The 12,486-nt window shown below is 37.5% G+C and overlaps 1 protein-coding gene across 5 annotated transcripts in view; it reads left to right on the top strand.

Annotated features, from left to right (window-relative positions):
• helq (helicase, POLQ like) overlaps window positions 1–12,486 on the top strand; it is a 46,627-nt gene that overhangs the window by 16,199 nt on the left and 17,942 nt on the right. For 4 of the 5 annotated variants that reach the window (XM_048527888.2, XM_048527895.2, XM_048527904.2 and 1 more), the window contains 5 exons: window positions 872–969; window positions 3,118–3,216; window positions 3,867–4,012; window positions 6,691–6,930; window positions 11,568–11,709. In XM_048527888.2, coding sequence (XP_048383845.1) covers window positions 872–969; window positions 3,118–3,216; window positions 3,867–4,012; window positions 6,691–6,930; window positions 11,568–11,709 — 725 coding nt within the window. The remainder of the gene's footprint in view (window positions 1–871; window positions 970–3,117; window positions 3,217–3,866; window positions 4,013–6,690; window positions 6,931–11,567; window positions 11,710–12,486) is intronic. The other variant, XM_059654057.1, reaches the window with a different exon arrangement.

Genomic DNA, 12,486 nt, shown 5'->3' with positions numbered 1-12,486 from the left:
ATTGACTTTATATAGAATCAGCCATCAAAAAGTCTGATGGGATGGAGAGAAATTATTTTAGGTAGTGCCAAATAGAAAAACTTCTCTCAATTCCTTGAGGACAGGCAGTTTGTTGGGTTCGATCTGTGTGCGCATTGAGCATTCTTCATTTATGTAATTTCTCCCCCTTGATTTGTTTTAATTGCTCATAACAAGGTTTTGGTTCCAAGTTCAAGTAATTTGAAATCTTCAAAGTAGCTCATAGTAGATTTTGTGTTAGGCTTATGAAGAATCCTTGAACTTAAGATATTATGTAATTATAATAGATTGATTATGCATTTCTCATTTTAAGAAAATGCTTCGGTGATACAGACATTAACAGAACAGGTGACTAACTATCTTCCAAAGGGCATTCAATAAAGTGCCATACAACAGACTTCTGAGCAAAACTAAGGCTGTTGGAATAAAAAGGACATGGCAAAATTTGCTTAGTGACAGGAAGCAGAAGTGTTGAATGGTTGCCTTTGAACTGAAGGAACAATTGTAGTGGAGTTCCCTTGGATTCGATGTTAGCCCACCTCCCTGCCCACACCCCCACCCACCCCCAAACACTTCCTGATATATATTATTGACATAGATTCTGGTACACAGAACACTCTTTTTATTTTTTTGTGGATAAGGCAAATCTTTTGAATCCAGACCAATAACTTCATAAATACAGTGTGGAGAGAAGTCTGCAGTGATACCCAAAGTGACTATCCAGTCTTATTAATTAATAACTAATTCGAGCTTGCGCATGTACCAGATCTGACAATAAAAGATCACTAGTTCCAAACTCAACCTGTGCCAGTAATATTTCATTAGGTACAATATTTTCTGCGTATTTTTCCAGAAACAACGCAAATCATTGGAATGAGTGCAACCCTGAATAATGTGAGTGATTTGCAGCACTTTCTGAAGGCAGAACATTTCGCTAGTAACTTTCGACCTGTGAGTAAGATGAAAAGAGATAAAAAAAAACCATATCTATATTTAAATTGTGATTGGACACACAGTCTGTTGCCGGAGTGCATAATTGCAATTCTGTTTCTGTCATCCCAACTTTTTCTCTATGGTTAAAAACAGTTAATATTTAACTATCGTGTGCTTTCAGACTACCTTGAGATGATAACTATTTAGTGGGATGTTTTGTGGAATTTCCTTCCAAAAGGACTTCAAGAAAATTATTTGCCTCTTTATAGCCTTTTGCTTGTAATAGCTTTTAATGTACACATTAGAGAGTTTAAAACCTGCTTCTGTGCGGGTAATTCCCAGCAGAAGAAACAGAAAGGAAAAATAGACGGTGAATATGTCAACGAGCAATCTTTCTTTTGTACACCTCCTGTGCAGCCATAACTTTGAATGCCATGCTCTGTTAAATGATCCTATGATCTGTATGTCGTTGTATGTTATGATTTGCCTGTACTGCATGCCAAACAAAACTTTTCAGTGTACTTAGGTACATGTGACAACAATAAATGAATCAAATAAAAAGATTAGTGTGTAAGAAGTAAAACCAAAGATCATTAAAATAATTTGTTTTTCTAATCTCATAACCCATTTTCAGGTTTCATATTAATGTTAAAAGCAGGAGAAAATCATGGAGAAACTTAAGCAACTACCCCAATAAAAAGGCAAATTCCCAGAACATCATCACTAAATTACAACAAAACAAACCAAAAATTAATATGCTATTGTAGTGAACAAAAATGAAAAGATACAAGGATTTTTTTCAGATGAATCGCAAGCATGACCAGATGCTGTAACTGTGTCTAACCTACTAATCAATACAAGTTAAGAATTTTTATTGTTCTCTTTGACATACTGATTTACTGCTTGAGGCTTTGCGAATATCCAAAAGTCTCACGTTACAACCTTTTGTAGGAGATTCTCTACATCATCCCTCCTTGCAGCTTCTCATCTTCGTCTACCCAAAGGCCTGGTATAATTGATGCTGCTGTTTCTTACTTTCATCTGGAAATTGAAACCTGCTATTGCGTAGATCATTTTAAGCCATTTATTTTCCTGAAAAAATGGATATCTCAGGATGTCAATACATCATATTTATAACCTTGTCATACACAGTGTATTTTGTTGCACACGCAGCATCCAGTGCACACAATGTGATCAAGGATGAGATACGCGCATTTTGAGATTTGATCTCCATTACATAAAATAGCAGAGTTCAGAGGCTTTAAAACAACAAAGATTAAATAGCAAGATAATAAAATGTGAGGCTGGATGAACACAGCAGGCCAAGCAGCATCCCAGGAGCACAAAAGCTGACGTTTCGGGCCTAGACCCTTCCCGAAACGTCAGCTTTTGTGCTCCTGGGATGCTGCTTGGCCTGCTGTGTTCATCCAGCCTCACATTTTATTATCTTGGAATCTCCAGCATCTGCAGTTCCCATTATCAAAGATTAAATAGCAATAAGTTTTCACTAATCCACTAACCAACAATAGATTCAGGGAAATGGGTTGGTAATAGGCATAGGTTTTTAAAAATCCTGATTATAAATTGACCTTTTTTTTTGCATGTGCCAGTAATATTTAAAGAATAATATTACAGAGGCAAAGATAATGTAGGGTAAATCACCTCAATTTAAAAAAAAATCGGTGCTAGTTTTCTTTATTTGGTTTAGGTTTGATAACGTTCTCATTAAAAGGTTAAACTTCTGATACAGGGGTACTGATGTACATTTGATTCTTAGAGTTGAACATTTCCTTTGCTGCTGTAGGAGAACTCTTTGTGAAATTACTTTGGGTATTTGCAGTCCAGCTCTAAGTGGACGATCATCGACAACTCCTGTTAAAGAAGTGGGAGTAGGAAAGTTGTTACGCTGATACAACAGAGATCTGAGTTTGAACCTGAAGGGCATTGTGAGCACAAAGTGTGCACTTCATCTGCTTGTGTTATGTCTGACCTGAGAGTGTTTGTTAACAACACTTGATGCCAACAGTGATGAAAATTTTCATGTTATATTGCTACTGTCTCTCTCCAGATTATTAGTGGTTTTTTTAAAAATTGTGATGCCAGTACATTTAGACAAAACACTTCTATTTTTGTGTTCTTAAACTTTATTAAAATTATCTTTTCTAGGTTCAACTAAAAGAATACGTCAAAATTTATGATAAGATTTACGAGGTGGACCACAAATCAGAAGACTATTTCACATTTTCTCGTGTATTAAGTTACAAGGTTCAGTACAGTGTTAAATGATTCATCATTCAGAAGGAGAGGTCCAGGCTGGTACTTAGTTACAGTTCTAAAGCAAATTTGTTTCAGCAGTTATACTACAAAGTAAATAGAAGCTCATTGCCTTTCTTTTGGAATTTATTTTTGCTTCTTCCTTTAAATTTCTAATATTATCATCCCTAACTTGAGAAATCAGCCTGGTTACACTTTGGAACTATACATTTCATATGATGCAGCTTTTGAATTGGTCATGGGTAGCAGAGAGATGTGATATTATGCAACTGTATAGATTTCAGATTTGCTGGTTAATCTCTCGTTGTATTGCTTAACATTAAGATCCAAATATACATGTTTAAGTGCTCTTTACACCCCAGTGAAGAAAGACAGATGCATAAGTAAATGTGTGCCTGTCAAGTTCTGCACTTACAGATATAGATAATTCTTTGAATGTAAGGTGACATTTATTACTCATAAACAAATATATTTAAATAAAATTATGCAGAACATCAACTTTTATACTAATGTACCAATGAAAATAGATAAGTAATCATTACAAAGTCATAATATTTATAGAAATATAAAGAGGTAGAGGGATTAAGTGACATTCTGGAGAAGAGATGACATAATTTAGTTTTGTTTTACTTTTCTGGTAGTATTCAAGTAATATGGAGAAGATTGATCCAGATCACTTAATTGCACTGGTGACTGAAGTTATTCCAAAATATTCCTGTCTTGTATTCTGTCCCACCAAAAAGAACTGTGAAAATGTGAGCAAGATGCTCTGCAAATATTTGAACAAGTATGTATGTAATTACTTCATATAAATTCCACATGCTAACTTTTCAAATATTGTAATATAAAATCAAAATGTAAATCTTACAAAGGAATTATATCTTTTTGGAACAGTGATCGATTCTGGGCAAAATGAACAAATTCAGTTTGGTTTTTAATCCAGGTTCATATTTATGTCTATTAGTCAAGGATTTATTTTGTAGTATTTTTATTCATTCTCAGAATATGAAAGCCACTGGTAAGATCTGTATTTAAAGCATAAATCTAATTGCCTTTCTGAAGGTAGTGATAGGCTTTCTCTTGAACTACTGCAGTCAGTGTGCTGAATGCTGTTAGGTAGGAAGTCCCAGTATTTTGATCCAGCAATGAAGAAGAAATGTAATGTATGTCTAAGCCAAATTGGTATGACTGAGAGAGGAACTTTAAGGTGGTAGCATTTCATGCTCTTACTGCCATTGTCTTTATAAATATTAAAGGTTGTAGGTTGAGAGGTGCTGTCAAAGTGCTTGATGACTTGGACTCAGATAAATAGTACAGAAACAGACCCTTCGGTCCAACGTGTCCATGCTGACCAGATACCCTATGTAAACCTAGTCCCATTTCCCAGCATTTGGCCCATATCTGTCTAAACCCTTCCTTTTCGTACACTCATCCTGATGCCTTTTAAGTGTTGTAATTTATCAGCACGCTCCACTTCCTCTGGCAGCTTATTCCATTTACTGTGTGATAAAGTTGCCCCTTTGGCCCTTTTCATATCTTTCCTCTCTCACCTTAAACTTATGCCCTCTAGTTTTGGACTCCCCCCACCCTGGAGAAAATACCTTGCCCAATTGCCCTGTTGATGCCCCTAATGATTTTAAAAACCTCGAAGATCACCCTCTCCGCCTCTGACACTCCAGGGAAAACAACCCCAGCCTATTCAGTCTCTCCCATCCTTCCCATAACAAGGAGACCACAATTGCATGCAATACACCAAAAGTGGCCAAACCAAAGTCCTGTACAGCCACAATATGACCTCCCAACTCCTATACTCAATGCAATGACCAGTGACTTGCTGTAGTACATACTTGTGGGTACTTTCCAATGAAACTGCAGGATGCTATTGAAAGGCTCAGTGCATTTGTAAGATGACGATTGGACTGCTGATGAAGCCCATTGCTTTGTTTTGTGTGGTGTCAAGCTTCTCGAGCATTTCTACAGCTGGACTGTTTCAAGGCAATGGAATTTAGTCTAACGTCATCCTAACAGGTGATACCGCAGGAGGCTTTGAGGAGGACAGTTAGGTCAGGACATCTAAGTGCTGACCTATTCTGTGGCTCTGGCATTTATGTCAGTAATACAGATCAATTTCTAGTCAATGTATAAAAACTGAGAAACATGCTATCTTTTCAGCATCTTTGTTTGGAACAATAATTTTGTTAATTCAGTATGTTATACTTTTAATTGCAAGTTCAGGCATTATTTTAAAAAATGCAACTTATTAGGTTTTCAAACTTAGTCAGAGTTGCAATAACTTTTAAGAACTGTAAACTTATTATAAAAAAATGTGTTTTACTATATTTTAGGCCATATTTGAAGTGCTACCCTTAGGACCAGACCCTGATCTTTATTTGTTGGCTTTGGCAGTGGAGGCCCAAGTTGATTTTGAGCAAGGAAGAAATATTCCTGAAACCCAAGTCCAGAAATCATTGTTGAAGATATTGGTGGATTGATGTTTAGAATTGCAGCTAACAATCTGAGACAAGAAATCTGATTCTACCTCTAATCAGACACTGTCCTGTTCATTAAGCCTACCTAAAATTTAAGTTCCATTATTCAGAAAAGAGGTGTGCACTAGCACTGTTCAGATGGACATAAGATATTGATCACAATGTGTACAAAGATTTAAATTGTTTTTAAATTAATTTGTGGGATATGGGTGGCACTGGCTGGACAGCATTTGTGCCCACCCCTTGTTGCCATTGAGATGTTAGACGGATAGAGTCAAGGGTTATGGGGTGCAGACGAAGAAAGTGGAGTTAAGGCCACAATTCACAAGTCATGATTTTATTAAATGGTGGAGGAGGCTCAAAGAGTCAAATGGACTACTCTTGTTCCTCGTCTGATGTTAGTACAACCGTTAATCCTTCACCTATCAACAGGGAGAACATAAACTGTAGCAGTCTCCTCATTAATAACTATTTGCATAAAAGTACAGAACTAAATTGATATCTAGTTAACCATTATAGATTGATTTTTGAGCCATTAATGTAATCTGGTCTCGGTGATGGTTTTTATTGTTTAAAAGTATAAAAGGTTAGGGCAAGTAAATAGAAACAGACCATTTCCAGCAGTAAAGTTAACTTTAAAAACCCCTAACCCTAACCATAGATACATATTTAAATTAGACAGAAACTGTGTCAACACTCAAGATTAAACTGAAGAAGAAAATGAAGGAATATGGGAATATGGTAAATATTATTAGGCCTTAGTATTCATATGAAGGATAAAGTTCAGTATGAGTTGGTTGGGCCAACCGGACTGGGACCTGTTTCTGTGCGTTAATTTCTGTGTACCTCCAGATATAGGTGCTGTAGCAAGCCAAAAAGATCTTTTAAGTGTTAATGTTGAATTGGTACCTGAAATAGTGTCTAAAATATACATTAAAATTTATGTTTAACCTTATTAACAATCTGTTTTTCCCAGGTCATTTTTAACCATAAAAGAGAAAGAAAAGTGTGCTCTTATTCAAGAATTGAAAAACATTGGAAATGGTATGGTATGTCCCATTTTACGTGACACTGTGCCATTTGGATTAGCATACCACCATAGTGGACTAACAAATGATGAACGAAAACTAATAGAGGATGCATATACTGCAGGAATACTCTGCTTGCTTGCTTGTACATCAACACTTGCTGCTGGTGTTAATCTTCCAGCTCGGAGGTCAGTGCCAAATCATTAATGTACAACTGAGGGAAAAAGTGCAATTCGAACAGGTGAAAATTCCTATGTCAGATAATGCAATTTTTATGCTGATTATTCTATCACTTTTGCACATTAACAATTTAAAGACTGTTTGTTTCAGAAGGACATGCTTCATTACTAGTGGTAATCCTTCTTAAAGGTGTGGATATTGGAAATCCAAAGCGAAATTAGAATGTGCTGGAGAAACTCAGCAAGTCTGGCAGAATCTGTGGAGAGAAAAACAGAGTTAACATTTTGAGTGCAATTTAACTTCTTAAAACACAATGTTAACTCTGTTTCTTGTTTTTTATTCACTCATGGAATATGGGTAATAGTGTTTGGGCCAGCATTTATTGTCTATCCCTAAATGCCCTTGAGAAGGTGGTGGCAAGCTGCCTTCTTGAACCACTGCAATCTACATGCTTTAGGTAGACTACAATGCCCTTAGGGAGGGAATTCCAGGATATCGACCCAGCAACAGTGAAGGAATGGCAATATATTTCTAACTCATGGTGGTGAGTGGCTTGGAGGGGACTTGCAGATGGTGGTGTTCCCATGTGGCTGCTGCCCTTCATAAAAATTGAAAGATCTGCAGATGCTACAAATCAGAAACAAATACAGAAACGTCAACTCTGGTTTCTCTCCACAGTATCTGCCAGACATGCTGAGCTTTCCTATCATTTTCTGTATTTGTATCTGCTGCCCTTGTCCTTCTAGATAGAAGTTGTAATACATTTGCAAGTTGTCTAAGGATCTTTGGTGAATTCCTGCAGCGCATCTTGTAGATTATAACAGCAGTTTGTACTGAGCATTGATAGTGGAGGAAGTGGATACTTCTGGATGTGGTGCCATTTAAGTGGGCTGTTTTGTCGTGGATGGTGTCAAGCTTCTTGGGCGTTATCGGAGAACCACCCCTCCAGGCAAATGGGGAGTACTGACTTGTGACTTGTAGATGGTGAATAGGCTTTGTGAAATCAGGAAGTGAGTTACTCACCGCAGTATTCCTAGCCTCTTGTAGCCACTTTTTTTATATGGTGAGTCCAGTTGATTTTCTGGTCAATGGTAACCTCCAGAATGTTGATATATGGGGAGTCAGTGATGCTAACACCACTGAATGTCAAGGGCACGGGGTTAGATTGTCTCTTATTGGAGGCAGTCGTTAACTGGCATTTGTGCAGTGCAAATGTTACTTGTCACTTCTTGTCATTTGTCAGCTCAAGACTGTATATTGTCCAGATCTTGTTACTTTTGAACATGGACTACTTCAGTATCTGAGGAGTCATGAATGATGCTGTAAAATTGTGTAGTCATTGGCGAATATCCCCACTCCTGACGTTATAATGGGGGGAAGGTATTTCTTGAAGCAGCTGAAAATATTTGGACCTAAAACACTATCCTGATGAACTCATGTAGAGATGTCCCAGAGTTGAGATTATTGACCTCCAACAACCAGACCCATCATCCTATGTGCCAAGTATGACCCTTACCAGCAGAGAGTTTGACCACTGATTTCAGTTTGTGAGGTCTCCTTGATACCACAGTTGGTTAAGTATGGCCTTGATGCCAAGGGCTGTCAATCTTGCCTGACTTCTGGAATTCAGTTGTTTTGTACATGTTTGAACCTAGGTTGTAAAGAGGTCAGGAACTGAGTGGCCCTGAGCAGGTACTGCTTGATAGCACTGTTGCTGACACCTTCCAAAACTTTACTGGTGATCGAAAGTAAACTAATAGGGCAATAATTGACCAGCTTGGATTTGACCTGTTTTTGTATCCAAGATATACCTAGGAAATCTTCTGCATTGTCAGGCAGATGACAGTGTTATAACTGTACTGGAAGAGCTTGTCTAGAGGAGTAGCTAGTTCTGGAGTTTTCAGAACTATTGCCGGAATGTTGTCAGGGTTCAACCCACTGAAGACGGGTTTGACTTTACAACTGCACAAAATTTGTCCAGTAATGGTAGTCTCCAGAGTCGGTTAATTGAGTAACCCTTACTTCTCAAGCTCACATGAAAAATTATAAATTATAAATAGAATGTCGACTGGAGGATGCTACTGACTGTGTATCCTAATATGGTGGCCAGCCTATGGAGCAGAAGAAGATATTTAAAAAAACCACTAAAGATTCAGACTTCTTTCAAGGATAATTATTTTAAATTAAAAGGGGAAACTGAGGGAGAACTTCAGTGAATTATAGTATCAAGGATAAATCAAGTATATTCCTACCTTGTTTTAGTACATGGCACTTATAGTATAGCACACGTCTAATGCAGAGAAGGGTTCATTTTCTCTGCTCCAACATCCAGTTCAACATTCATGGTTTTTTTTTTCTTTTTTCCATATCAGCCATTTATTTGGCCTGCCTGGTCAAGATCAGAGAATTGTAGCACTGAATTTGATATTTCTGAAGATTCCCATATCACATTGATGGGGGAGATCCCAACTAAATCAAATGCCTGTCAGGAGTTTAATTGGCCAGAGTCAGGCCTTCCCCAGATGTATGCCGCAGGGTTGGAACCCACCTCTCCATTGCCAGCAGTGCTACCAGATGCAGTCACTGACACTAATAACATAGCGAGGCTTCACCAGAGAACATTGTGGGGTCCCTTAGAAGAGGGAGTGAGCAGGTTGCGATAGCCCCCTGCCCAATCTTGGATCTTACCATCAATCACTGTGCCTTTGAAAGAAGGACCGCCTGGAGGTCAGGCATGGTTTGCTGGCAAACCTCAAGAGGCACAGGAAATGCAAGTTAGTTTGGTAGGATCCCTGAGCTGTTGTATAAGGCAATTGGCCTAATGGGGTTGACTCAGAAGCTTTGGAATAACTCTGCCACTCATGTATTAACGACTGCCTCTGGAACAAGCTAGTCAAATCTGGTTTATTATTAATAGTTATTCAGTCTACAGCTATTTGTTATTGACTAGTCCCTATATTATAGGTGATAATAATGCCTACTAGCTAGTGTCAATGTAGTTAGTTAACCAGTCATAACATCTATAACCTGTGATCGTACTGTAATGTGTTAAACTACTCCTTGTTACTCAAGGACAAGTCTCTTCTGCTGAAGTCATATTAATGATTGATACATCACCCCTTAGTACTAGTAAGCCCTACATTCTAGTATTAGAAGAAGAGCTCTTGGCAACAAATCTACCCATGTAGATCTTATCACAATGAAGTACCAGCTGCAAGTGTTCATTACGACATGAGTCACCACTAAATTCCAGTAAACAGAGTGTTAAAAATGTTTAAGTGGCTCAATAATTAGTCAGTTGGCAGGTGGGCTGCATAAGGCATGAATCTGATGCTGACATAAAAGGGATCGTGGGAATGGAGCTCGTGGCTTCTTCCGTGATTATATGGCCCATACACTACCTACTCTGCCCTTGATGGCTCCATTAAATCTTGACTTAAATTTTATGCCACTGTCTGATGCCCACTATGAATTGAAATTGAAACAGTCCTAACGCATTTTGCAAGTTATTCAAAATCAATCAAAAGAAGAGATTTTTATCCATCATTATATACTCTGTTTAAACCCGTTGTAGATTTGTAAGTCAGTTAACCTTAAGTCAGTTACAATTATTTTTAATTGTAACACTGCTTTGAAAAGTGCAGAATCTTTCAGTAATTGGGGTGTACTTCCTATAAAAGACTGAGATATGCTAATGCTGGAAGCATGGAGCTAGTCGCTTCTTGCCCCACTACAGTATGAAAACAGCTTGCTCAGAAAGGAGAAAAAGTTTGTTTTAAATCATTTTAAAACTTACAGATTGTATGTTGCAAGAGAATCATTATAACCATTTGCTGAGCATTTTGTGATGGAGACTCATGGAAATTATGTGATGAATTATTTCAACTATATCATTAAATTACAAATAACATGCTGAATTCTCCTCAACCACACAGTCTACCTCATATGACTTCATCCAAGTATTAACCCCCAGAACCACCTTGGATTCATGGGAATGCTCAGAAGGAAAGTAAATCACAAAAACCTGTATTCTCATAGTGATGATTCATGCTGAATTTCTGTACTTGAGTGTGCCCTTCTGATATTTTCCTCAATATGGGAAGTAATTTCCACTGAACTATGGAACTCAACCCAGTATAGTGTGATCTTCTGCTGGTGGGGCATCTGCACGTTTATTTTTCTCAAGGTGATCTAGGCATCCCCTGTATAGTTCCAAACTGACTAGCTAATGTGATACAAATCATTTCTTGTACCTTACATCACACTATGTGGTACGTTTGTACAAACAACCCTGAACTAAGCAACACTTAATCCAAAGGCAGTAGCTTAACAAAACAACTGCATCGTTGGTAACAGCCCAACAAAAATGTTGACACTCTACGTAACTCCTCAGAAAGCAATAAATTAAAATTTTTAAAAAAAGAGTTCTGTCCACGCAAGAGTCAGGATTGAAAGTCATATAAGCATCAATACAGGGAGAGATTTGGACAAAGTGTTAGACAGGGAAGATGCTGTGAACCATGAAACTTACAGGAGACCAAGGAAAAAGAGCTGTTTGAACATGTCACTGCCAGATGTTCATTGTAATGATCAGTTTATAATTGTCTGCGTTGTTCTGATTTTATTTAGAATTCTTTTTTTCAAGGGTCATTCTGAGATCACCTTATGTTGCCAGAGATTTCTTAAAAACAAGTCAGTACAAACAGATGGTCGGCAGAGCTGGCCGAGCTGGTTTGGATACAGAGGGAGAGAGTATTCTGATAGCACAAGAAAAGGACAAGAAGCTGGTAATGTCATTCAAAATATTCCCTTTCACTGTATTCAAGATGCATAAGCATGTACAAATTGAGTAGTTTATTTTTGGCACACTAGACTGTTCACATCTATAATTATTTCCAAAGACTGAAGAAAACAGACTTGAAAATATATATTTCAGTTAAACTATAATTCAAAACCTCAGTCAAAACAGGAAGATCAGCACTCGCTCCACCCCATACTCCTTTAAAGAACAATGGAATGGTTACATATTCTTAAGTTGTCATTCTGCAGCTGTCAGAAAGGCAAATGGGAATGATAATTAACTGGATGAGAAGTCAGAGGCAGAGAATAGGCAAAAGCATTTATTCTGTAATTGACAGGAAATGGCAAGTTAAGTTCCCAAAATTTAAGTTCTGTTTTCAAGCATCAGATATTACATCGTATGCACTAATGTCTTTGTTGATGTTGTAAAGAGTTGGATATCAAGAATTACAAAAGCTGCTAACTTAAATGGGACAGTAAGTTGTGTGGATCAGATGCAAGAAGTTACAAAGGGGTATTGAAAGACTGTGAGATCTTGGAATGACTGTTAAAGTTGCAGTTTATGGGGAAGAAGTGTGACATTGTCCACTTCAGATATAAAAAGATAAATATGTTCCAAATTATGTATGACTGGGACTTACAGTAGGAACAAATTTTAGCATCCCATTTGCACAAATCACAAAAAGCACAGGTACAAAAGAAAGCAAGAAGGCTAAAGAAATTTTTGGCTGTGACCTTGAGGATTAATTCAACAGTGAAGTGAT

The sequence above is a fragment of the Stegostoma tigrinum genome, chromosome 1, assembly GCF_030684315.1.
Source record: "Stegostoma tigrinum isolate sSteTig4 chromosome 1, sSteTig4.hap1, whole genome shotgun sequence".
NCBI lineage: Eukaryota > Metazoa > Chordata > Chondrichthyes > Orectolobiformes > Stegostomatidae > Stegostoma > Stegostoma tigrinum.
Note: the sequence above shows the minus strand (reverse complement) of the source record. Positions and strands in the feature narration are given on the sequence as shown.